Source organism: Salvelinus fontinalis, chromosome 27 (assembly GCF_029448725.1).
Source record: "Salvelinus fontinalis isolate EN_2023a chromosome 27, ASM2944872v1, whole genome shotgun sequence".
NCBI classification, from domain to species: Eukaryota; Metazoa; Chordata; class Actinopteri; order Salmoniformes; family Salmonidae; genus Salvelinus; species Salvelinus fontinalis.
In genome coordinates, this window is record NC_074691.1 from 36392489 (window position 1) to 36419611 (window position 27123).

At 43.0% G+C, this 27123-nt stretch overlaps 1 protein-coding gene across 2 annotated transcripts in view; it reads left to right on the forward strand.

Moving 5' to 3' along the window:
- The window catches only part of LOC129825507 (ryanodine receptor 3-like), a 275528-nt gene that overhangs the window by 217464 nt on the left and 30941 nt on the right, over positions 1 to 27123 (forward strand). For both annotated transcript variants that reach the window (XM_055885660.1, XM_055885661.1), the window contains 28 exons: positions 424 to 499; positions 1742 to 1865; positions 2941 to 3056; positions 3164 to 3231; positions 3345 to 3466; positions 4437 to 4486; positions 5776 to 5836; positions 6632 to 6870; positions 7209 to 7290; positions 10802 to 10932; positions 11421 to 11539; positions 11950 to 12148; positions 12622 to 12716; positions 13092 to 13237; positions 13578 to 13665; positions 15346 to 15438; positions 15952 to 16119; positions 17222 to 17281; positions 17639 to 17776; positions 19832 to 19944; positions 21119 to 21215; positions 23258 to 23370; positions 24175 to 24226; positions 24471 to 24530; positions 25402 to 25501; positions 25723 to 25802; positions 26125 to 26201; positions 26447 to 26520. In XM_055885660.1, the coding sequence (XP_055741635.1) occupies positions 424 to 499; positions 1742 to 1865; positions 2941 to 3056; positions 3164 to 3231; positions 3345 to 3466; positions 4437 to 4486; positions 5776 to 5836; positions 6632 to 6870; positions 7209 to 7290; positions 10802 to 10932; positions 11421 to 11539; positions 11950 to 12148; positions 12622 to 12716; positions 13092 to 13237; positions 13578 to 13665; positions 15346 to 15438; positions 15952 to 16119; positions 17222 to 17281; positions 17639 to 17776; positions 19832 to 19944; positions 21119 to 21215; positions 23258 to 23370; positions 24175 to 24226; positions 24471 to 24530; positions 25402 to 25501; positions 25723 to 25802; positions 26125 to 26201; positions 26447 to 26520 (2941 nt within the window). The remainder of the gene's footprint in view (positions 1 to 423; positions 500 to 1741; positions 1866 to 2940; positions 3057 to 3163; positions 3232 to 3344; positions 3467 to 4436; positions 4487 to 5775; positions 5837 to 6631; positions 6871 to 7208; positions 7291 to 10801; positions 10933 to 11420; positions 11540 to 11949; positions 12149 to 12621; positions 12717 to 13091; positions 13238 to 13577; positions 13666 to 15345; positions 15439 to 15951; positions 16120 to 17221; positions 17282 to 17638; positions 17777 to 19831; positions 19945 to 21118; positions 21216 to 23257; positions 23371 to 24174; positions 24227 to 24470; positions 24531 to 25401; positions 25502 to 25722; positions 25803 to 26124; positions 26202 to 26446; positions 26521 to 27123) is intronic.

Consider the following 27123-nt stretch of genomic DNA (forward strand, 5'->3'; position numbering starts at 1 on the left):
ACCAGACGTGGGTTCACATACTATTGGAATTTGTTATGCTTTGTTTGAGGCTACCTTTTTACAATGAGACAAAATAGAAAACGTCCCAAAAAGTACTAACCCCACCCGCCTGCTAATCCAGGAAGGCTAAAGCAAACGCTCAGAAGTTTTTGGAAGATTTAAATTAGTATTGGAACTCAGGTCTGCTGGAGTGCGGGGTTTCTCAATATCGGTCCTGGGCCCCTTTCCCACGTGCATGTTGTTGTTTTTTTGCCCATAGCACTACAGCAGCTGATTCAAATAACAACTCATCAAGCTTTGGCTATTTGAATCAACTGTGGACTGAGTTTGGGAAACCCTGCCTGTAGTAGCTTCATCGTGACACATCCAAAGCACTGACTGTTTTCATGTCCATGTGTGTGTGTGTGTGTGTTCCCCCTGTAGGGGATGGTGGAGGTCGTAGCAGAGAACTACCACAACATCTGGGCCAAGAAGAAGAAAGCTGAGCTGAACAGTAAAGGTGTGTAGTTAACCACCAGGCCCGTCATCGCTTGTAATCACACAGGAATAATGCATGCTAAATGTGTGTGGGAAGTGTATGTTAAAGTTTATGTAAGATGTAGGTATACGTAATATATATATATATATATATATACACCTTAGCCGAATACATTTGAACTCAGTTTTTCACAATTCCTGACATTTAATCCTGGTAAAAATGCCCCGTCTTAAGTCAGTTAGGATCACCACTTTATTGTAAGACTGTGAAATGTCAGAATAATAGTAGAGAGAATTATTTATTTCAGCTTTTATTTCTTTCATCACATTCCCAGTGGGTCAGAAGTTTAAATACACTCAATTAGTATTTGGTAGCATTGCCTTTAAATTGTTTAACTTGGGTCAAACGTCTCGGGTAGCCTTCCACACGCTTCCCACAATAATTTGGGTGAATTTTGACCCATTCCTCCTGACTGAACTGGTGTAACTGAGTCAGGTTTGTAGGCCTCCTTATTCGCACACACTTTTTCAGTTCTGCCCACAAATGTTCTATATTGATTGAGGTCAGGGCTTTGTGATGGCTACTCCAATAACTTGACTTTGTTGTCCTTAAGCCATTTTGCAACAACTTTTGAAGTATGCTTGGGGTCATTGTCCAATGATTGGGATGGTGTTCTTTGGCTTGCAAGCCTCCCCCTTTTTCCTCCAACCATAACGATGATCATTATGGCCAAACAGTTCTATTTTTGTTTCATCAGACCAGAGGACATTTCTCCAAAAAGTGCGATCTTTGTCCCCATGTGCAGTTGCAAACCGTAGTCTGGCTTTTTTATGGCGGTTTTGGAGCAGTGGCTTCTTCCTTTCTGATTGGCCTTTCAGGTTATGTCGATATAGGACTCGTTTTACTGTAGATATAGGTAATTTTGTACCTGTTTCCTCCTTCGTCTTCACAAGGTCCTTCGCTGTTGTTCTGGGATTGATTTGAACTTTTTTGCACCAAAGTACGTTCATCTCTAGGAGACAGATGGCGTCTCCTTCCTGAGCGGTATGATGGCTGTGTGGTCCCATGGTGTTTATACTTGCGTACTATTGTTTGTACAGATGAACATGGTACCTTCAGGCGTTTGGAAATTGCTCCCAAGGATGAACCAGACTTGTGGATGTCTACATACAGTATATACAGTATATATGCATATACTGTATGTATATACTGCATGTTTGTGAAAGTGGAGCCACTGTTTGATGTGTTTGCTGTCTGTCTCAGGAGGAGGGAGCCACCCATTGCTGGTGCCCTATGACACTCTGACAGCCAAGGAGAAATACAGAGACAGAGAGAAGGTCCAGGATCTCTTTAAATTTCTTCAGATCAATGGATACACTATCACCAGGTCAGACTCTCCCCCTAACTATCTCACCGTATACTGCATCTGCCTGTTACCACAGAGGGCATGATATCAATCAGTTAATCAATCAGTCCATCACTGTTTCTTACATTCTGTCATGTCATGTTCAGTGGGCAACTGAATGTTTTGAAATGGAAGAGATGCCACCTGAACTTCAAGTCCATTGAGAAGAAATGCTTTGAAAATGTTTCTCCTGTTGGCGCCTGAAGATTCAGATTAAAATTACCTGTGATACAGTAGTATTATTACTGTAATACAGTAGTAGTATTATTACTGTAATACAGTAGTATTATTACTGTAATACAGTAGTATTATTACTGTAATATAGTAGTATTATTATTACTGTAATACAGTAATCTATTACTCTAATACAGTAATCTATTACTCTATTACTGTAATAGAGTAGTATTACAGTAATCAGCTGACTAAAACAGTAATCGGCTGACTAAAACAGCAATCGGCTGACTAAAACAGCAATCGGCAGACTAAAACAGCAATCGGCAGACTTAAACAGTAATCGGCAGACTTAAACAGTAACCGGCAGACTTAAACAGTAACCGGCAGACTTAAACAGTAACCGGCAGACTAATACAGTAACCGGCAGACTAAAACAGTAACCGGCAGACTAAAACAGTAACCGGCAGACTAAAACAGTAACCGGCAGACTAAAACAGTAACCGGCAGACTAAAACAGTAACCGGCTGACTAAAACAGTAACCGGCTGACTAAAACAGTAACCGGCTGACTAAAACAGTAACCGGCTGACTAAAACAGTAACCGGCAGACTAAAACAGCAATCGGCAGACTAAAACAGCAATCGGCAGACTAAAACAGCAATCGGCTGACTAAAACAGCAATCGGCTGACTAAAACAGCAATCGGCAGACTAAAACAGCAATCGGCAGACTAAAACAGCAATCGGCAGACTAAAACAGCAATCGGCAGACTAAAACAGCAATCGGCAGACTAAAACAGCAATCGGCTGACTTAAACAGTAATCGGCACTGTTTAAGTCAGATCAATGAAGTTCTATTGTGTCTCATCTTATTGATGTTCTGCAGAGGCCTGAAGGACATGGAGCAAGACTCATCGTCCATGGAGAAGAGGTTTGCTTACACGTTCCTCAAGAGGTTGCTGAAGAATGTGGACTCGGCTCAGGAGTTCATCGCCCACCTAGGTGAGTCCACTCAGACATTTGATGAATATGCTTTGAAATATGGAATTGAGAATTTAGTTAAGTGTCTAGTTTAAATTTTCTACGTCTTTGAAACCTGTTTTTTCCAGAGGCCATGGCCACCAGCGGAAAGACAGACAAATCGCCTCACGATCAGGAAATCAAGTTCTTCGCCAAGGTATGGATATACAGTCTTTCAACAATAGACAGGAAATGAATTGTAGACACTGTGGAATAAGCTCTCTAAGCTCTGCCTTGATCCACCCCTTCTCCTCCCAACCTGCCCTACAGGTGCTGCTACCACTCATAGACATGTACTTTAAGAACCACAGCATGTACTTCCTGTCCTCGCCCAGTAAGAACCTGAGCAGCAGTGGCTACGCCTCTAACAAGGAGAAGGAGATGATCACCAGGTAAGGTACCAGTAGCGGACACACTGGTGAATGACAATGTTGGCAACTCAACACAGAATTCCCAGCCACAGTTTTCTAATGAGATTCACTTATTCATAGACACTTCCAATTGACCTGATAGGATCAGATAGGTGTAAGCTATATGGAGTACATTTCACCTAGCCTGGTGTCTAGGGAAGGTAGTTATAGATTGATTTCAGACTGGGCACTACAATACACATGTGAAAAAACAATTTTTTTCTTGTTTTCCTCAGTTTGTTTTCTTCTTCTCTCCTTTCTTTATCTGGTTATTTCATTGCCTTTCCTCTCCTATATGTATCTGGTTATTTCATTGCCTTTCCTCTCCTATATTTATCTGGTTATTTCATTGCCTTTCCTCTCCTATATGTATCTGGTTATTTCATTGCCTTTCCTCTCCTATATGTATCTGGTTATTTCATTGCCTTTCCTCTCCTATATGTATCTGGTTATTTCATTGCCTTTCCTCTCCTATATGTATCTGGTTATTTCATTGCCTTTCCTCTCCTATATTTATCTGTTTATTTCATTGCCTTTCCTCTCCTATATGTATCTGGTTATTTCATTGCCTTTCCTCTCCTATATGTATCTGGTTATTTCATTGCCTTTCCTCTCCTATATGTATCTGGTTATTTCATTGCCTTTCCTCTCCTATATGTATCTGGTTATTTCATTGCCTTTCCTCTCCTATATGTATCTGGTTATTTCATTGCCTTTCCTCTCCTATATGTATCTGTTTATTTCATTGCCTTTCCTCTCCTATATGTATCTGGTTATTTCATTGCCTTTCCTCTCCTATATGTATCTGGTTATTTCATTGCCTTTCCTCTCCTATATGTATCTGGTTATTTCATTGCCTTTCCTCTCCTATATGTATCTGGTTATTTCATTGCCTTTCCTCTCCTATATGTATCTGTTTATTTCATTGCCTTTCCTCTCCTATATTTTACAGCCTGTTCTGTAAGATGGCAGCTCTTGTCAGACACAGGATTTCCCTCTTTGGTAAGGACCTCGGTCAATGCCTTTACCTGTGTGTCAATGCCTTTACCAGTATGTCAATGCCTTTACCAGTGTGTCAATGCCTTTACCAGTGTGTCAATGACTTTACCAGTGTGTCAATGCCTTTACCAGTGTGTCAATGCTTTTACCAGTGTGTCAATGCCTTTACCAGTGTGTCAATGCCTTTACCAGTGTGTCAATGCCTTTACCAGTGTGTCAATGCCTTTACCAGTGTGTCAATGCCTTTACCAGTGTGTCAATGCCTTTACCGGTGTGCCAGGCCTCTACCGGTGTGTCAATGCCTTTACCAGTGTGTCAATGCCTTTACCAGTGTGTCAGGCCTTTACCAGTGTGCCAGGCCTTTACCAGTGTGCCAGGCCTTTACCAGTGTGCCAGGCCTTTACCAGTGTGTCAGGCCTTTACCAGTGTGTCAATGCCTTTACCAGTGTGTCAATGCCTTTACCAGCGTGTCAATGCCTTTACCGGTGTGCCAGGCTTCTACCAGTGTGTCAATGCCTTTACCAGTGTGTCAATGCCTTTACCCGTGTGACAGGCCTTTACCAGTGTGACAGGCCTTTACCAGTGTGCCAGGCCTTTACCAGTGTGTCAGGCCTTTACCAGTGTGTCAGGCCTTTACCAGTGTGTCAATGCCTTTACCAGTGTGTCAATGCCTTTACCAGTGTGTCAATGCCTTTACCGGTGTGCCAGGCCTCTACCGGTGTGTCAATGCCTTTACCGGTGTGTCAATGCCTTTACCCGTGTGACAGGCCTTTACCAGTGTGACAGGCCTTTACCAGTGTGCCAGGCCTTTACCAGTGTCAGGCCTTTACCAGTGTGTCAGGCCTTTACCAGTGTGCCAGGCCTTTACCAGTGTGTCAGGCCTTTACCAGTGTGTCAGGCCTTTACCAGTGTGCCAGGCCTTTACCAGTGTGCCAGGCCTTTACCAGTGTGCCAGGCCTTTACCAGTGTCCCAGGCCTCTACCAGTGTGCCAGGCCTTTACCAGTGTGCCGGGCCTCTACCAGTGTGCCGGGCCTCTACCAGTGTGCCGGGCCTTTACCAGTGTGACAGGCCTCTACCAGTGTGACAGGCCTCTACCAGTGTGACAGGCCTCTACCAGTGTGACAGGCCTCTACCAGTGTGACAGGCCTTTACCAGTGTGTCAGGCCTCTACCAGTGTGACAGGCCTCTACCAGTGTGACAGGCCTCTACCAGTGTGCCTTAGTGCTCTGATTTGTACTCAGCGCTGCCTGTAGTCTTTGGCAGTGATTTCCATATCAATGTGTTCTCATAGGGAGCGACTCGGCTATTATGGTGAGCTGTCTACACATCCTGGCTCATTCCCTCGACACAAGGTAAGAGCCTTTTAAAGACCCGGAAGAACAAACCTCGTCTGCCCTTAAATCAGAATAAGTCAAACCGCAACTTGATGTTCTGGTGCTTCTCGTTCAATTCAAATTGTTGATTAAGGAACTCTTTACTGAGGAATGTGATTGTTGAATGGCTTGTAAATCATATATGCTTTTATTATATTGCATTTGTAAATGGTATAAATGGTGTATATTCAGGGCTCCCTTGTGAAAGAGGGCTTGCTCTCAATGGGAAATAAACTCCCCGTGGAAATAAACTCCCCGTGGAAATAAACTCCCCGTGGAAATAAACTCCCCGTGGAAATAAACTCCCCGTGGACATAAACTCCCCGTGGACATAAACTCCCCGTGGACATAAACTCCCCGTGGACATAAACTCCCCGTGGAAATAAACTCCCCGTGGAAATAAACGTTACATAAAACATGTACAACTAATAAAGGTTAAGATGCTTACGACATTAAAGTCAATAAACACAATTTCATACTTTAGCTATGTATGTTGATCATTATTCTAGATATGAAAAGTACACACCTTTTTCAGTGTAGTTTGTCTGTCCGTCCATCCATGTATGACCCCTGTAGGAATCCATTACACAAATGGTTTCCTGTGTGAGGAGAATCTCTTAAGGTCATTACTGACCAAAAGCTTAGATTTGGTTGTGCAGAGCGTCCTTTTGTCATTATAGGAGAATCATTTACGCTTATTTTTCTGTGTTGTTCTTACACCTCTCCTTCTGTTCTGTTGTTCTTACACCTCTCCTTTTGTCCTTATCCTCCCAGGACGGTGATGAAGTCAGGCTCAGAGATGGTGAAGGCTGGGGTCAGGACGTTATTTGAGAATGCAGCGGAGGACCTAGAGAAGACGCTGGAGATGCTGAAGCTCGGGAGGTTCAGCCAGTCCCGAAGCCAGATGAAGGGATTGACCCAGAACATCACCTACGCCACCACCGCTCTGCTGCCCATCCTCACAGCCCTGTTCGAACACGTCACCATGCACAGCTTTGGAGTCTGCCTGCTGGGTGAGTTAGCCTTGATGTTATTTTAATACATTTACACTGGTTGCACCATGTGTGAGTCCCCTAGTGCAGTGGTTCTCAAACCTCTCCTCTGGGACCCCCAGCTGTTCCCAAACCTCTCCTCTGGGGGTCCGGCTGTGGGTCCCGAGGAGAGGTTTGGAACGGCTGGGGGTCCCGAGGAGAGGTTTGGAACGGCTGGGGTCCCGAGGAGAGGTTTGGGAGTGGCTGGGGGTCCTGAGGAGAGGTTTGGAATGGCTGGGGGTCCCAGAGGAGAGGTTGGGGAGCGGCTGGGGGTCCTAGTATCGCTAGGAAATCTGACCTGTGTGTGTTGCCTTTTCCAGTGGATGATGTCCAGCTGTCGTGCTATCGCATTGTGACCTGTCTCTACTCGTTGGGCACGGGGAAACACATCTTCATGGAGAGGTATGAGGCCTCACCACATCTAAGGAGGTACAGTAGGAGCAGGAAATAGAATGAGAGTGATTAAATCTCTCTGGATAATTGGAAAAGGAAAACTCCATCCAACACTGACTAGAAACATCACAATGTCTGAACTGTGGTGTGCTCTAAGTCACGTTTGAGTGCTGTAAGTGAAGAAGAAAATAATTAAATTATGAAAAGCTGAAACGTGCTGGTTCTACTTTTAGCAATAAAGACACTTTTTTTTATTGAATTCCATTGTCCCCCAAGTCTCTCCTTCAGAGTGCTATGGCACAGCAATGTACTCATGTCTACTGTAAATGTGTATGGTTGTGTGTGTTAATGTCTCTGTGTGTATTAATGTCTCTGTGTGTATTAATGTCTCTGTGTGTATTAATGTCTCTCTGTGTGTCTTAATGTCTGTGTGTGTGTGTGTGTTAATCTCTGTGTGTGTGTTAATGTATCTGTGTGTATTGTATTGTATTGTATTTATTATGGATCCCCATTAGCTGCTGCCCCTCTTCCTGGGGTCCAGCAAAATTAACGCAGTTTATACAATTTTAAAAACATTACAATACATTCACAGATTTTACAACACACTGTTTGCCCTCAGGCCCCTACACTACCACTACCACATACTGTATCTACAGTACTAAATCCATGTGTGTGTATGTGTGTGTGTGTGTGTGTGTGTGTGTGTGTGTGTGTGTGTGTGTGTGTGTGTGTGTGTGTGTGTGTGTGTGTGTGTGTGTGTGTGTGTGTGTGTGTGTGTGTTGCTTCACAGTCCCTGCTGTTCCATAAGGTGTTTTTTATCTATTGTCCTGCTTGCGTCAGTCACGTGATGTTGAATAGAGTTCCATGTAGTCATGGCTCTATGTAGTTCTGTGCGCCTCCCATAGTCTGTTCTTGACTTGGGGATTGTGAAGAGACCTCTGGTGGCATGTCTTGTGAGGTAGGCATGGGTGCCCGAGCTGTGTGCCAGTAGTTTAGACAGACAGCTCGGTGCATTCAACATGTCAATACCTCTCATAAATAAAAGTAGTGATGAAGTCAATCTCTCCTCCACTTTCAGCCAGGAGAGGTTGACATGCATATTATTAATGTTAGCTCCCTGTCTACATCCAAGGGCCAACCATGCTGCCCTGTTCTGAGCCAATTGCAATTTTCCTAAGTCCTTTTTTTGTGGCACCTGACCACACGACTGAACAGTAGTCAAGGTGTGACAAAACTAGAGCCTATAGGATCTGCCTTGTTGATAGTGTTGTTAAGGCAGAGCATCGCTTTATTATAGACAGACTTCTCCCCATCTTAGCTACTACTGCATCAATATGTTTTGACCATGACAGTTTACAATCTAGGGTTTCTCCAAGCAGTTTAGTCATCTCAACTTGCTCAATTTCCACATTATTTATTACAAGATTTAGTTGAGGTTTAGGGTTTTGTTTTGTTCCAAATACAATGCTTTTAGTTTTAGAAATATTTAGGGCTAAATTATTCCTTGCCACCCACTCTGAAACTAACTGCAGCTCTGTGTTGAGTGTTGCAGTCATTTCAGTTGCTGTAGTAGCTGACGTGTATTGCGTTGAGTCATCCTCATACATAGACACTCTGGCTTTACTCAAAGTTACTCAAAAACTGAAAAAAGCAAGGGGCCTAAACAGCTACCCTGGGGAATTCCTGATTCTAACTGGATTATATTTGATTGGCTTCCATTAAAGAACACCCTCTGTGTACTGTTTGACAAGTAACTCTTTATCCACATTATATCAGTGGGTGTAAAGCCATAACACACACGTTTTTCTAGCAGCTGACTATGATCGATAATGTCAAAAGCTGCACTGAAGTCTAACAAGACATCTCCCACAATCATGTTTTCATCAATTTCTCTCAGTGTGTATTAATGTCTCTGTGTGTATTAACCTTTTACGGGGGCAGCCCGACACCGGTACACTTATGACAACATCCAGCTCAAAATGCACGGCGCGAAATTCAAAATCTATTTTTTTTTAATATTTAACTTTCACACATTAACAAGTCCAAGACACCAGATGAAAGGTGCACATCTTGTGAATCAAGCCAACATGTCTGATTTTTAAAATGTTTTACAGGGAAGACAAAATATGTAAATCTATTAGCTAACCACGTTAGCAAAAGACACAACTTTTTCTAACTCCATCAGTTTCTTACTCCATCAGGTGCTATCAAAAATTCGACCAAATAAAGATATAAATAGCCACTAACCAAGAAACAAATTCATCCGATGACAGTCTGATAACATATTTATTGTATAGCATATGTTTTGTTCGAAAAATTTGCATATTTCATGTATAAACCATAGTTTACATTTCAGCTACAACCCGAAATTGCACCAAAAGCAGCCATAATATTTACAGACACCAACGTCAAATAGCTAATTACTCATCATAAAACATTTCTGAAAAATACATAGTCTGCAGCAATTGAAAGACAGGCATCTTGTGATTCCAAACAATATTTCCGATTTATTAAACGTTTTACAGCGCAAACAAAATGTATCGCTATATTAGCGTAGCTAAAATAGACAGAAATAATTGGGCGCCCACGGCCAATTCACATGCACGACAGATATATGAAATAACATCATAAAATGGGTCTTACTTTTGCTGATCTTTCATCAGAATGTTGAAGAACGTGTACTCTGTCCAGATGAGTCGTTGTTTCGATTCAGAATGGCAAATGTCCCTCTTCAATTAGCATTGGCACTAGCGTAGTGGCATAAATTTCTCCAACGTAAACACAGTCAGATGACGGAACACGGCAAAACTCCCGAATAAAGTTTCAATAATCTGATTAAACTATATTGAAAAAACATACATTACGATGATATGGTCACATGTAGCAAAAAAAATTTGAGCCGGAGACGTTGGCCGTTCGTTACCAAGGCAAAACAGAAGTCAATCTCACTTCCTCCAGAGTACCGGAAGTGGACGGTCAGGACAAAGAAATAGTTTTTTTTCCATCACAGAACCAGATGAGCAGAAAAATGTATTCTCTGACATCCTCTTTGCACCAATAGGAAGGCGTATAGAGTGTCAGCAGACACCTAAGTGTTAAGACCATGTATAGGCATCAGGTTGAAAAGAGCATAGATTTCTGACATTTTACTTCCTGGTCAGGAAAAGTGCTGCAGAAGGACTTCTGTTTCACTCAGAGAAATAATTCCAACTCTTTTAGAAACTAGAAAGTGTTTTCTATCCAAAAAGAATAATAATATTCATATTGTACGAGCAAGATTTGAGTAGGAGGCCGTTTGAAATGGGCACGATTTCACTGGCTACTCAACACTTTGCCTTGCAGCCATAAGAAGTTAATGTCTCTGTGTGTATTAATGTCTCTGTGTATGTTAATGTCTCTGTGTATGTTAATGTCTCTGTGTGTATTAATGTCTCTGTGTATGTTAATGTCTCTGTGTGTTAATGGCTCAGTGTTTATTAATGTCTCGGTGTGTGTTAATGTCTATGTGTGTTCCCTCCAGGCACCTACCAGCCCTAGGGGAGTGTCTGGCCACCCTGGTAGGAGCCATGCCTGTAGCTTTCCTGGAGCCTGATCTCAACGCTCACAACCCCCTGTCTGTCTTCAACACAAAGACACCGCGAGAGAGGGCCAGTAAGTCACTACTTTGCAGTCGCTATACTGAATCATAACACTACCAATTTATCAGGAGCAATCTATGCTTGACTACAACCAATCTATGCTTGACTACAACCAATCTATGCTTGACTACAACCAATCTATGCTTGACTACAACCAATCTATGCTTGACTACAACCAATCTATGCTTGACTACAACCAATCTATGCTTGACTACAACCAATCTATGCTTGACTACAACCAATCTATGCTTGACTACAACCAATCTATGCTTGACTACAACCAATCTATGCTTGACTACAACCAATCTATGCTTGACTACAACCCGTATGCCCTTGCATTGACCTACATCCTTATTTCTAGTGTAAGGGCCGTTTTCCTGGACACAGGGCCTAGTCCTAGACCATTCATTTTAGTCCAGGACCAGGCTTCATCAATCTCTGGGAAACCAGCCCTATGTTTATTAACAGTATATGGCTAACTGTGTACTGTTCTCTGTGTAGTCTTGAGTATGCCTGACTCTGTGGAGGAGATGTGTTCAGAGATGCCTCGTCTGGATTGCCTGCTGAAGGACATCAACGACATCTCAGAGTCTGGAGCACGCTACACAGAGATGCCACAGGTCAGGAGGGCTTGGACTGTTGTTATCACTATATCTGTTTGTATTACAAGAGAGCTTTTTTCAACAGTGAACCCTACTTTAAAAGCTGGAATCCTCAGCGGTGAAGCTGTCGCGTTCGTTTGCGCTATTACAACAACAAAGACGTTACTTGTTACAACGAACACAGTTTTCTACGTCTGACATCGTAAATGGTAGCACAGAGAATGTACTGCCATTTATTTTCAGCACGATGCCGGATGCTCCTCCCCTCTGTTTCAACACAAAGGAACTCATTAAAACAAGAGCCTTGATTGACTGCAACACCTTGATTAACATAATCTCTGGCATGACGGCATTACGTGGTATAACTTAATATCCCAATTTATAAGTTAGCGCTTAATATGGTGCCGTCCCATCCCCATTCCCTCCAGGTGATTGAGGTGATCCTGCCCATGTTGTGTAACTACTTGTCCTATTGGTGGGAGAGAGGAACAGAGAACTCAGCTCCACACACAGCCTGCTGCACCACCGTGTGCTCCCACCACCTCAGCATCATCCTGGGGAACATCCTCAAGATCCTCAACAACAACTTGGGCATCGACGACGCTCCCTGGATGAAGAGGATCGCAGGTGGGACACTGGGTTATTATTACCTCATGGCAAACGTGGCTTAGAGGAGGTTTTGGTGAACAACACTCATGTGTTGAGGAACCTTGCCTGAGACCTGAAGACTTGCGTTAGCTCCCTGAGTCACTGCCTACCCACTGGGCACACTGGTAGAATCAACGCTGTTTCCACGTCATTTCGATGTGATTACGTTGAACCAACGTGGAACAGATGTTGAATTGATGTCTGTGCCCAGTGGGTAGGCTTTAGCTCAACGGGGCTAATACAGTCTCATAGCATGCAGGAAACCCGAGTTTGAACCTAGTTGGTTATGGTTGGCGGGCATTGTGATGAATGGTGAATAATAAACACACGCTGTGGTCGTAGCATTGCCAGCCGTACTCTTTTAATCAAAATGAAATTCTACTTTTTGGGAGTGTGGTGTAACAACTCCTCAGTGAGATGAAATCTGATTGGTTTCGTCTGTATCATTGCAGTCTACTCCCAGCCAATCATCTGTAAGGCTGCAGCGGACCTCCTGAAGAGTCACTTCCTGCCCACTCTAGAGAAACTCAGGAAGAAGACAGTCAAGGTGAGATGAGATGAATTGAAACGTATTCTTTGGACTGCTGTCCATTTGTTTGTTTAAATTTTCTATGAATCATTCACAAGAATCAATCACACAACTAGTTTGAATCCCAATGCGAACCTGCCAACTCCTATGTTATTGTTCGGTGTGACAATGACAAGACTTGGCAGTACAGCAAGGCTAGCGCACGGCCATTAAGGAAAACCACTGAGTGATTTCGTAATTCCCTGACCCCAGGGGGTGATAGAGGAGGAGCTACTGAAGGCTGACATTAAAGGAGACACTCAGGAAGCTGAGCTTCCATTATTACTATGTTGTAAAGGTGTTAACTATGTTATTACGTGTCATAACTATGTTATTACTATGTTATAACCCCAGGTGGTGGCAGAGGAGGAGCTTCTGAAGGCTGACATTAAAGGAGACACTCAGGAAGCTGAGCTTCTCATTCTGGATGAGTTTGCTGTCCTCTGTAGAGACCTGTACGCCTTCTACCCAATGCTCATCCGCTACGTGGACAACAACAGGTAGTATAACCCAGCCAGCCTTTCCAACACACACATCTGTTGTTTAGGTTCTGGGAAATCTGCAGGCCTTGACAAAATGTTCACTGAATTCATTTAGAATGACACTGTGTACTATACTTGTATGGAATTAGATGTATTTGATTTTTATTTGTCCTTTATTTATTTCAGGAGACCATAGTGAGATAACATGGTTCCAATCGTTCTTATTTGGGATTGCTACCTGCAGATTCCCCAAATGCATATCCTGGGATCTAGGCTACATAACACAACAGATGGTTACTATGGCTTCGCCTCTTCTTTAGTCCACTTCTCATGAAACTGTCTGTCAAACTCCCACCAGGTCCAGATGGTTGAAGAGGCCTGATGCTCAGTCCAACCAGCTCTTCACCATGGTGGCTGAGATCTTCATTCTCTGGTGCAAATCACACGTAAGACTTTTCACATTAGAATACTACACTGCTCAAAAAAATAAAGGGAACACTTAAACAACACAATGTAACTCCAAGTCAATCACACTTCTGTGAAATCAAACTGTCCACTTAGGAAGCAACAGTGATTGACAATAAATTTCACATGCTGTTGTGCAAATGGAATAGACAAAAGGTGGAAATTATAGGCAATTAGCAAGACACCCCCCAAAACAGGAGTGATTCTGCAGGTGGTGACCACAGACCACTTCTCAGTTCCTATGCTTCCTGGCAGATGTTTTAGTCACTTTTGAATGCTGGCGGCGCTCTCACTCTAGTGGTAGAATGAGACGGAGTCTACAACCCACACAAGTGGCTCAGGTAGTGCAGTTCATCCAGAATGGCACATCAATGCGAACTGTGGCAAAAAGGTTTGCTGTGTCTCTCAGCGTAGTGTCCAGAGCATGCAAGCGCTACCAGGAGACAGGCCAGTACATCAGGAGACGTGGAGGAGGCCGTAGGAGGGCAACAACCCAGCAGCAGGACCGCTACCTCCGCCTTTGTGCAAGGAGGTGCACTGCCAGCGCCCTGCAAAATGACCTCCAGCAGGCCACAAATGTGCATGTGTCAGCATATGGTCTCACAAGGGGTCTGAGGATTTCATCTCGGTACCTATTGGCAGTCAGGCTACCTCTGGCGAGCACATGGAGGGCTGTGCGGCCCCACAAAGAAATTCCACCCCACACCATGACTGACCCATCGCCAAACCGGTCGTGCTGGAGGATGTTGCAGGCAGCAGAACGTTCTCCACGGCGTCTCCAGACTCTGTCACGTCTGTCACATGTGCTCATGTGCTCAGTGTGAACCTGCTTTCATCTGTGAAGCGCACAGGGCAACAGTGGCGAATTTGCCAATCTTGGTGTTCTCTGACAAATGCCAAACGTCTTGCACGGTCTTGGGCTGTAAGCACAACCCCCACCTGTGGACGTCGGGCCCTCATACCACCCTCATGGAGTCTGTTTCTGACCGTTTGAGCAGACACATGCACATTTGTTGCCTGCTGGAGGTCATTTTGCAGGGCGCTGGCAGTGCACCTCCTTGCACAAAGGCGGAGGTAGCGGTCCTGCTGCTGGGTTGTTGCCCTCCTACGGCCTCCTCCACGTCTCCTGATGTACTGGCCTGTCTCCTGGTAGCGCCTGCATGCTCTGGACACTACGCTGACAGACACAGCAAACCTTTTTGCCACAGTTCGCATTGATGTGCCATCCTGGATGAACTGCACTACCTGAGCCACTTGTGTGGGTTGTAGACTCCGTCTCATGCTACCACTAGAGTGAGAGCACCGCCAGCATTCAAAAGTGACCAAAACATCTGCCAGGAAGCATAGGAACTGAGAAGTGGTCTGTGGTCACCACCTGCAGAATCACTCCTGTTTTGGGGGGTGTCTTGCTAATTGCCTATAATTTCCACCTTTTGTCTATTCCATTTGCACAACAGCATGTGAAATTTATTGTCAATCACTGTTGCTTCCTAAGTGGACAGTTTGATTTCACAGAAGTGTGATTGACTTGGAGTTACATTGTGTTGTTTAAGTGTTCCCTTTATTTTTTGAGCAGTGTACATACAGTATGTTCGTTTATTTTCAAGTTCTGTTTGAAGATTATTCTTGTTTCTTTCCTTCTTTTACTGACCCGTCGACAGAACTTCAAAAGGGAAGAGCAGAACTTTGTGGTTCAGAATGAAATCAACAACCTGTCTTTCTTGACTGGGGAACATAAGACCAAGATGTCCAAGGTAAGGACGGAGCAGGAGTTAGTTTAGTCAGTAGTGAGTAAAGAAAGACATTCGCAGAAGCGCTCTCCCTGTGGTTTTCTGGAAATCCTGGTGGAGGCTTCCAGATATACCTGCTTATTCCCAATTCCACAATTCCAGGAATCTTCCAAAAAGGATTTCTGAAAAACCGACTATTCTCTCTCTCCCTGTCTCTCTCTCTCTCCCTGTCTCTCTCTCTCTCCCTGTCTCTCTCTCTCTCCCTGTCTCTCTCTCTCTCCCTGTCTCTCTCTCTCTCCCTGTCTCTCTCTCTCTCTCTCTCTCTCTCTCTCTCTCTCTCTCTCTCTCTCTCTCTCTCTGTCTGTCTGTCTGTCTGTCTGTCTGTCTCTCTCTCTCTCTGTCTGTCTGTCTGTCTGTCTGTCTGTCTGTCTGTCTGTCTGTCTGTCTGTCTGTCTGTCTGTCTGTCTGTCTGTCTGTCTGTCTGTCTGTCTGTCTGTCTGTCTGTCTGTCTGTGTGTGTCTGTCTGTCTCTCCACAGTCAGGTGGTGACCAGGATAGGAAGCACAAGAAGCGGCGTGGAGAGTTATACTCTGTCCAGACCTCTCTGATCGTAGCCGCACTGAAGAAGATGCTGCCCATCGGACTCAACATGTGCACCCCAGGAGACCAGGAGCTCATCTCACTGGCCAAGATAAGATACAGTCTGGTGAGTTATACTACATTATCCCTCTAACCCAGGAGACTAGGAGCTCATCTCACTGGCCAAGATAAGATACAGTCTGGTGAGTTATACTACATTATCCCTCTAACCCTGGAGACCAGGAGCTCATCTCACTGGTCAAGATAAGATACAGTCTGGTGAGTTATACTACATTATCCCTCTAACCCTGGAGACTAGGAGCTCATCTCACTGGTCAAGATAAGATACAGTCTGGTGAGTTATACTACATTATCCCTCTAACCCTGGAGACCAGGAGCTCATCTCACTGGCCAAGATAAGATACAGTCTGGTGAGTTATACTACATTATCCCTCTAACCCTGGAGACTAGGAGCTCATCTCACTGGTCAAGATAAGATACAGTCTGGTGAGTTATACTACATTATCCCTCTAACCCTGGAGACTAGGAGCTCATCTCACTGGCCAAGATAAGATACAGTCTGGTGAGTTATACTACATTATCCCTCTAACCCTGGAGACTAGGAGCTCATCTCACTGGCCAAGATAAGATACAGTCTGGTGAGTTATACTACATTATCCCTCTAACCCTGGAGACTAGGAGCTCATCTCACTGGTCAAGATAATATACAGTCTGGTGAGTTATACTACATTATCCCTCTAACCCTGGAGACTAGGAGCTCATCTCACTGGCCAAGATAAGATACAGTCTGGTGAGTTATACTACATTATCCCTCTAACCCTGGAGACTAGGAGCTCATCTCACTGGTCAAGATAAGATACAGTCTGGTGAGTTATACTACATTATCCCTCTAACCCAGGAGACTAGGAGCTCATCTCACTGGTCAAGATAAGATACAGTCTGGTGAGTTATACTACATTATCCCTCTAACCCAGGAGACTAGGAGCTCATCTCACTGGCCAAGATAAGATACAGTCTGGTGAGTTATACTACATTATCCCTCTAACCCTGGAGACTAGGAGCTCATCTTACTGACAGCGTATTAATGCGTGATCACGCTACGTTTGTATTCACAGATATCCAGGCCTATCCCCGTCCATTTTGGAATGTTTTTAACCCACACTCTCACTGAGAGTAATTTCTCACTCCATCCTGTTTCCCTCCAACAGAAAGACACAGACGATGAGGTGAAGGATCACTTGCGTGAGAACCTCCATCTTCAGGACAAGGTAGGCTTGGGAAATGTAAAATGACCTGTTATTCCACACAGTGTGTACTTTGTATCTCCCCTGGTCATTTCTCTGTGCCCCGGGAAAGTGTGGTCTGTAACTTCTGCATTACTCCTTCACGTGTATTCTGCTGTAACCTCTGTATTACTCATTCACGTGTATTCAGCAGACCAGGACACTCAGATTCAGCAGCGTTTGTAAAAAAAAAAATATAATTAATAAAAAATAAATTTGATGTAGTTTCAGTGACACCAACTGAAATAAAAACATAATATGTTGTTGTTTTTATGAAATGATTTAACATTACAAATGGACAAATTATAACATGTCTAACGCTTAACGTGTGTGTTTTTAAAGTCTGATGACATGGCAGTGCAGTGGCAGATGAACCTGTATAAGGATGTGGTGGTGGTGGGGAGTGAGGAACATGCAGACGCAGAACAAACTGTGGACAGAATACAAAGCATCTCCGCTGCAGTCTTCCACCTGGAGCAGGTACCCTACAGTCAACAGTTACCATTCTATAAAGTCTGTTGTTTACTGCGGGATTACACGATTTTCCCACTGAGACGTATGTCTCTTTTACAAGGGTGCCCTGTTTACAAACACAGCATCAAATACCAAGTACAGAATAAGGATTTAGTAATACAATTATAACAATCAAAGTGTGGATTTATAACAATCAAAGTGTGGATTTATAACAATCAAAGTGTGGATTTATAACAATCAAAGTGTGGATTTATAACAATCAAAGTGTGGATTTATAACAATCAAAGTGTGGATTGCAGACAGATTGTGGAGCTTCTTCATGTTTCAATGAAATGTACAGTTGTGTGTCCTCCAGCTAGCTGTTGACATGTGACACTGTTTCTGAGCAAACACCAAATGTGATGAAAACAATAGTGGTCCGGGAACTAAGCATTGAAGAACACCGAAATTTACCTTAGATTTTGTCTGAGGAATTTACATCCACAGAAGCAAATCTTTCTGTAAGACGTAATGTTTTGAGACGTAATGTTTTGAGACGTAATGTTTTGAGACGTAATGTTTTGAGACGTAATGTTTTAAGACGTCATTTTTTAAGACGTAAGGTTGTAAGACGTAATGTCCATAAGATGACATTTTTTAAGACGTAATGTTGGTAAGACGTAATGTTATAAGATGTAATGTTATAAGACGTAATGTTTTGAGACGTAATGTTTTGAGACGTCATGTTTTGAGACGTCATGTTTTGAGACGTCATGTTTTGAGACGTCATGTTTTGAGACGTCATGTTTTGAGACGTCATGTTTTAAGATGTAATGTTTTAAGACGTAATGTTTTAAGACGTAATGTTTTGAGAAGTAATTTTTTAAGACGTAAGGTTGTAAGACGTAATGTCCATGAGATGACATTTTTTAAGACGTAATGTTGGTAAGACGTAATGTTGGTAAGACGTAATGTTTTAAGATGTAATGTTTTGAGATGTAATGTTTTAAGACGTCATGTTTTGAGACGTAATGTTGTAAGACGTAATGTTGTAAGACGTAATGTTGTAAGACGTAATGTTGGTAAGACGTAATGTTGGTAAGACGTAATGTTGGTAAGACGTAATGTTGGTAAGACGTAATGTTGTAAGACGTAATGTTGTAAGACGTAAGGTTGTAAGACGTAAGGTTGTAAGACGTAAGGTTGTAAGACGTAATTTTTTAAGATATAATGTCCATAAGATGACATTTTTTAAGACGTAATGTTGGTAAGACGTAAGGTTGTAAGACGTAATGTCCATAAGATGACATTTTTTAAGACATAATGTTGTAAGACGTAATGTTTTGAGACGTAAGGTTGTAAGACGTAAGGTTGTAAGACGTAAGGTTGTAAGACGTAAGGTTGGTAAGACGTAATGTTGGTAAGACGTAATGTTGGTGAGACGTAATGTTGTGAGACGTAATGTTTTAAGACGTAATGTTGTAAGACGTAAGGTTGTAAGACGTAATGTCCATAAGATGACATTTTTTAAGACATAATGTTGTAAGACGTAATGTTTTGAGACGTAATGTTGTGAGACGTAATGTTGTAAGACGTAAGGTTGTAAGACGTAAGGTCTGTAAGACGTAATGTTGTAAGACGTAATGTCTGTAAGACGTAATGTTGTAAGACGTAATGTTGTAAGACGTAAGGTTGTAAGACGTAAGGTTGTAAGACGTAAGGTTGTGAGACGTAAGGTTGTGAGACGTAAGGTTGTGAGACGTAATGTCTGTAAGACGTAATGTTGTAAGACGTAAGGTTGTAAGACGTAAGGTTGTAAGACGTAAGGTTGTGAGACGTAATGTTGTGAGACGTAAGGTTGTGAGACGTAATGTTGTGAGACGTAAGGTTGTAAGACGTAAGGTTGTAAGACGTAAGGTTGTAAGACGTAAGGTTGTAAGACGTAAGGTTGTGAGACGTAATGTTGTGAGACGTAAGGTTGTAAGACGTAAGGTTGTAAGACGTAATGTTGTAAGACGTAAGGTTGTAAGACGTAATGTCTGTAAGACGTAAGGTTGGAAGACGTAATGTTTTGCCCTCTAGGTGGAGCAGCCTCTGAGGATGAAGAAGTGTGTGTTCCAGAAGTTGCTGTCCAAACAACGTAAACGTGCCGTGGTGGCCTGCTTCCGTATGGCTCCTCTCTACAACCTCCCCAGGTAAGACAGGCTTCTATCACACGTACATACTACTCATGACAATTAGAGCTACACTGATGGAAAAACTGGAGGCCTAAATTGTCTCTGTCAACTAAATGAGATGCGTAAAAGGGAATATGAGTGTAAAAGGGAATATAACTGTGACAACAACTATCCCCAGAAAAAAGTCTTCAGTCGTCACACATGGTGCTATTGTCTCCATCAAATCAAACGTGACGTTCCAGTCCTGTATCTCTGTTATCTCTCGGTGAAGATGGTGGCATGCTGTAACTAGTGTATCCACACGCTATCTCCCTCTCCACCTCCCTAACCATGTCCTTCCTCTCTGTTATTTCTCTCTGTTGCACACCACCTACAACACCTTTTTCCTCAGATACAAAATTAACAATTACTTCCTGAACGGCTATCGGTACGTTTGGCTGGAAAAGGCGTTCGCTGAATCAAATTTTGACCACCTGTTCTCCGTACTAACGGTAATGTGAGACGTCCAGGCTGAATGCTAGCCTGAGTGTCAGTCTGTTGCTGTTCTCTTGCCAACTCCTCGTGGAATTGTCATGCCAAACAGACTGGCACCCAGGCTAAGTGAATGCTTCATCTCTCCCCTCTCCATCTTACCCTCCAGACTATGGGCTGACCGAACAGTCAACACCACCTACCTACTGCACCTACCACAACCTACCTCCAGTTTACTGCACTGTTGATTCTGATTGGTCAGCCTCAGCTAACAACCAATCAGTGTTCAATCAATGAGCAATCCAGGAAGCATTTTGCTTGTTTACATAAAGTTCATCATTGTCATTACGTCTTAGAATCATGGAATGTTTTGTCTCATGTTATTTGAGTAACATTATGAATGTATTTTTTTAGTTTTATGTATCATTTATTAAGTAAAAAAATATTTGAATAAAGTGTTCAGTGTTTTTAGATATAATTTTAACCACATCCTCAGCCAGTTTCTGTATGCTAATTAAGCCATCAAGGATGACCAGTCAGAAGAGCCAGCTCCCATATTGACCAATCACCACCCTGGAATGCTCTTCCTGTTACACCCTCACATCTCTCCCTCCTTATTCCTCCCTCTTCCAAAATCTACTTGGACACACCTTAATCTCATTCTCCCATCTTCCACTCCCCTTCTCCCTCTCCTCTCCTCCTCTCCTCCCTCCTTCCCTAGGCATCGTTCTATTAATCTCTTCGTGTTGGGCTATGTGAGACTATGGATAGAGACAGAGGAGTACTCCTTTGAGGAGAGGCTAGTGCAGGACCTAGCAGTAAGTACTGGGCATGTTGCGGTGGTGTCTGCCACCACCTTAGCCTTGCCCCCTGTGCCCTGTGTTGGCACCGCACCCCTACCAGCCCTCTCCGCCGACTGCCTCTTGAGCACGATGCCCGCCGCCAAACTTCGGGATCGGGATCGCTTCCCGGTCCGCCTGGGTCTGGGGACCTCGCCTTGGGCCCCCAGAGGTTCCCGAGGCCCCCGCGCTCTCTCTAGCTTTGTGGCTCGCTACCGGCAGAGCCTTGACAGACATGACAGGCTCAACCTCAGGAGACTCAGTGGCAGCAATGTCTCCGTCTCCGCAGCAAAGCACGTGGCTAGAAAAACAGGCTACGGCATGGGCTATCTCACCACTACTACTACTACTGTGGTAAGAGGGGCAGCTAAAGCCCTCGTTAGGTGTTTGATGTCTGACGTCGACCCAACCATTTAGATGTTGTACGGTACGGTCTCTGCTGTAACTGTAAGTCTGTAGTGTTTGATGTCTGACGTCGACCCAACCATTTAGATGTTGTACGGTCTCTGCTGTAACTGTAAGTCTGTAGTGAATGATGTTGAAGTGATCAAGTGACGTCTTCGGCTAGCATGCTCGCGCACATCTCAGTCTGGATTCATACAGTATTGTGACAAGTATCGAAAATTCATTGATCTCACTTGTAAGTATATAGTTGTACAGCTGTAAGGAAGATAGACAAATTTATACAGTACTGCATAATGTCATAAAACATGACAAAGGGGGAAGAATGTACAAGAGCAGGCCACGATGTAACACCACGTCATTCATCATCATCATCATCATTGTCCACACACTGCATTTAGTAGTGCAGCATCTGTTGGACCATAGTAGTCTGCTGGCCCAGTATCTGTGTGATGGAGATGTCGACGATGAGTATGACGGGTCTCCTCTTTAACTCCCAGGAATCTCAAACTCCCATTAGACAGCTCTGCAAGATTTATAATGTCAAAATACGTTTGTTTACTCACCAAATATGAAGTTTCGCTGAGTAACTATCTTCATTTACTACCGTTATGGCCGGTGTGTGCTTCCAAAAAAGGTCTACATGTAAAAGCAACCGGGGAAAAAATGTCTGTTCGGCACCTCCAATGTAAGTCACTTATGACTGCCGCACGGTTCGGAAGTCTACACCAACTCAATACCTTTCAGCTGCCAAATAGGCATATGTTAGATTGCTTGTACAGTTTTATTTAGACATTTCTTGGAAGTACATATTTGGTACGTAACAAACATATTTTGACATTATACTCATCGTTGACATCTCTAACACACAGATACTGATACTGCTTTTTCAATGGTGGGTCTTGTTCAGTAGGAAGACAACATTTTGAAACTGAGTGAAAAGGAGAGGCATTCCCCGTACTTAGAACAGAGTTTTGTTTTCAAAAAGTTTTCCTACGGTGTGCCCTACTGAACAATAGTCTGGTTCATTCATTTGACAGTGTCCCTATCCTGTCCTTCTCATGGATACAATCATCAGTAAAATCCTGATCCTGCATCACAACCACCAGTGCAGCCCTCATCTGAGCATGCCAGCATGGGTTGTTCCATAAACATGGGTTGTTCCATAAACAGTGTGACTATAATGGGCATGATCATGCATGGAGTGTTAAACAAGCCATTAGCCAACCGCTCTGACTCAGAATTCAGAAACGTTGGATGTCGTCCAAAAAGGTAATGGCTTGAAGCCATGCTGAATAACTAATGTAATAATGTGATCAATGTTGAGTGGTGAGTAAATAACATGGTTTAACCAGCAGGGTGTAGTCTCTAGTGGAAAGGCCAGGTTAGGAACAGAGCTAACCCCTGTATTTACCCAGCAGGGTGTAGTCTCTAGTGGAAAGGCCAGGTTAGGAACAGAGCTAACCCCTGTATTTACCCAGCAGGGTGTAGTCTCTAGTGGAAAGGCCAGGTTCAGAACAGAGCTAACCCCTGTATTTACCCAGCAGGGTGTAGTCTCTAGTGGAAAGGCCAGGTTAGGAACAGAGCTAACCCCTGTCTCTTGCGGGTTGTCTGTGTAGAAAACCCCAATGAAGATCGTGGAGGAGGAGGAAGAGGAGGAGGTTGAGATTCAGCCAGACCCTCTTCATCAGCTTATCCTTCACTTCAGCCACAACGCCCTCACAGAGAGAAGGTAGGAGGGAATGACCAATCAACCAGTGGTGGAAAAAGTATCCAATACTAATACTTGTGTAAAAGTAAAGATACCTAAATAGAAAATGACTCAAGTGACATTCGCCCAGTAAAATACTACCACTGTAAAAGTTTTAAAGTATTTGGTTTTAAATATACTTAAGTATCAACATTTTAAATATACTAATTTAAAGTAAAAGTATAAATAATTTAAAATTCCTACAGAATTTTCTTGTTTTATTTTATTTACGGATAGCCAGGGTCACACTCCAACACTCAGACATCATTTACAAACATAGCATTTGTGTTTCGTGAGCCCACCAGATCAGTGGCAGTAGGGATGACCAGGGATGTTCTCTTGATAAGTGTGCAAATTGGACAATTGTCTGTCCTGCTACAGTAATCATTCAAAATGTAACAAGTACTTTTGGGTGTCAGGGAAAATGGATGGAGTAAAAAGTACATAATTTTCTTTAGGAATGTAGTGAAGTAAAAGTTGTCACATATAAATAGTAAAGTACAGATACCACAAAAAACTACTTAAGTTAAAATACTTTAAGTACTACTTAAGTACTTTACATCACTGCAATCAACCAATGTATTTTTTTTAACCTTTTATTTTAACAGTGAGTCAATCAACCAATCACTCAATCGATCAATTAATCAATCAACCTAGTGAACAAGTGTTTTATCAAATCTTACTTCAATACATAAGAATTGTGTGATCTTAACTTATTTGTGTTATTTACTTTACAAACCTGATACAAGTCATGATAATGATTGGATAATATGTTATTCTCTCCAGTTTCTTGGAAGAAGATCCGTTATATATTGCGTATGCAGACATGATGGCAAAGGTACGCAACTGAGAATTTGAGCACACTTTGGCTGCGTTTACATAGGCAGCCCAGTTCTGATCTTTTGCCCAACTATGGGCAAAAGATCTGATCTGATTGGTCAAAAGTTCAATTAGTGGCAAAAGATCAGAACTGGGCTGCCTGTGTAAACACATACTTTCATAATCCGACTGAAGTAGTGTGTTCATAATCAGTTAATGCACAGTTGTCCAAGCTCTAACATGTTCCTCCTCTATCTCCTCAGAGTTGTGCAGAGGATGAAGAGGAGGAAGAAGAGGAAGAGGGGAAAGAGAAGACATTTGAGGTTTCAACCTGTCTGTCCTTGTATCACTAACCCCCAGGCTTAAAGCCTTAGATACTTTTTAATCAAATCTGTCTGAATCCAGTCTGAACCCAGTCTGAACCTAGTCTGAACCTAGTCTGAATCCAGTCTGAACCTAGTCTGAACCTAGTCTGAACCTAGTCTGAACCTAGTCTGAACCTAGTCTGAACCTAGTCTGAACCCAGTCTGAACCCAGTCTGAACCCAGTCTGAACCCAGTCTGAATTTGTCTGAACCCAGTCTGAATCCAGTCTGAACCCAGTCTGAACCTAGTCTGAACCCAGTCTGAACCTAGTCTGAATCCAGTCTGAACCTAGTCTGAATCCAGTCTGAACCCAGTCTGAATTTGTCTGAACCCAGTCTGAATCTGTCTGAACCCAGTCTGAATCTGTCTGAACCCAGTCTGTGCCTTTAGCCTGGATAAATATCTGACTTGTGGATGATGAGACCGAGATGAGACAGGATTTTAATCAACAGCAATGGCTACAACTGATAACTTCCCATGTCTACGGTGTCAGCTGACAAAGACTGGCCAATGGTTGAAATGTCATCGTCACTGTGACAGCCGTGTCCCATTCAACTTTTCACTAGTGTATCTTTTATACATCAGCTTTGTCCTTTTGTATCCAGCAGCTGTAAGACCATTGATGTTGTCACTTTCCTGTGAAATGTGTGAATGTCTCTCTAAGATTATGTTTGATTGTGTATTTTAACCCCTCAGGATTATAGACATCGACGAATGAACTATGCGACCGGTTTATAATGAACAGCGACTACAGCTGACTGCTGTAGAGAGTTTGACTTTTATTGCGTATAATCATTATATGATCTGCCGTTCCCCTTTGGGCCCACAGGAGAAGGAGATGGAGAAACAGAAGATCTTGTACCAGCAGGCCAGGCTCCACGCCCGCGGGGCTGCTGAGATGGTGCTACAGATGATCAGCGCCAGTAAAGGTGAGGATGTTCTTTATCTACAGTGCAGGTGTAACTTCAGAGCCTTGTGTACTACACAGTATGTTCACCCCCAGATAATATGTCATCCAAACTCATGAACCCATATACATGCAGTGGAATGATCTTGCAAACCATAATCAAAGTCTCGTTCTAGCCATCTATCTGTGGTTAGCACTGTGCTAACAACTTGGGTGCTTAGTCTGCTCCTATTTGTCCCCCAGGTCGACTAGGTCCCATGGTGACCTGCACCCTCAAACTGGGCATCTCCATCCTCAACGGAGGCAACGTACTGGTCCAGCAGGTTAGATAGACGACATTACATTACCAGAGATGTATTACTGTGAATGTTACACATCATTACCAGAGATGTATTACTGTGTATGTTACACATCATTACCAGAGATGTATTACTGTGTATGTTACACATCATTACCAGAGATGTATTACTGTGTATGTTACACATCATTACCAGAGATGTATTACTGTGAATGTTACACATCATTACCAGAGATGTATTACTGTGTATGTTACACATCATTACCAGAGATGTATTCAATCATCACGTTTTACCAAGAGTTTCTGTGCATGAAAACATTCTAGTTTTACTTTCCATTGTTTTGCAGAAAATGCTGGATTATCTGAAAGAGAAAAGAGATGCAGGCTTTTTCAAGAGTTTGTCAGGCCTCATGCAGTCCTGCAGGTAACCGTGACTACGCTACCCAAGTAATCCAGAGGACAGATCTCGTCTGGGAACTGCCTGGGAATGATAATAGACTTTTGATCAATTAAAATATTGTAATTTATTGATAAGCATGTTGATTATACCCAATGACATGATGAAGGGACCCTCGTAGTCCTATGACCACTGTTTATGTCATTCTTATTCATTATCCCTAGCGTACTATTTCTCTTTCACAATGTGTCTTATCTCCATACCCTTTACAGTGTCCTGGACTTAAATGCCTTTGAGAGACAGAACAAAGCAGAAGGTCTGGGGATGGTGACAGATGAAGGATCCAGTAAGTAAAGAGACATGATGGCCAACTGATGTACTACCTCAAGCTTTAATAAGTAGTTTAACATTTTGAGTGTTCAATTGTAGTTTTATTTTTCCCTTTTCCCTTCAGCCGTAGGTTCCGAGAGCTTGTCTCGCTCTCTTGGTTGCTGTTTCACACTTGGAGTATCTTTACGCAGAAAACCTGTTGTTTTCTCCTTTTCTCCTCAGCAATGGGTTCAAGAGCTATCTTTACTCAGAGAATCTAAAACTTCAGGGATCAACACGCACAGATTTCACTTACAAACCAACCTCCTTCCTAATGCCGGAGCATGACATTGTCTTATCTCTCTCTGCCGTGTTGTACATGTTGGTGGCAAATTATCTTCAGAAAGAATGCCCCCTAGCTACAGTAATATCAGATTATCTTCAGAAAGAATTCCCCCTAGCTACAGTAATATCAGATTATCTTCAGAAAGAATGCCCCCTAGCTACAGTAATATCAGATTATCTTCAGAAAGAATTCCCCCTAGCTACAGTAATATCAGATTATCTTTAGAAAGAATGACCCCTAGCTACAGTAATATCAGATTATCTTCAGAAAGAATGCCCCCTAGCTACAGTAATA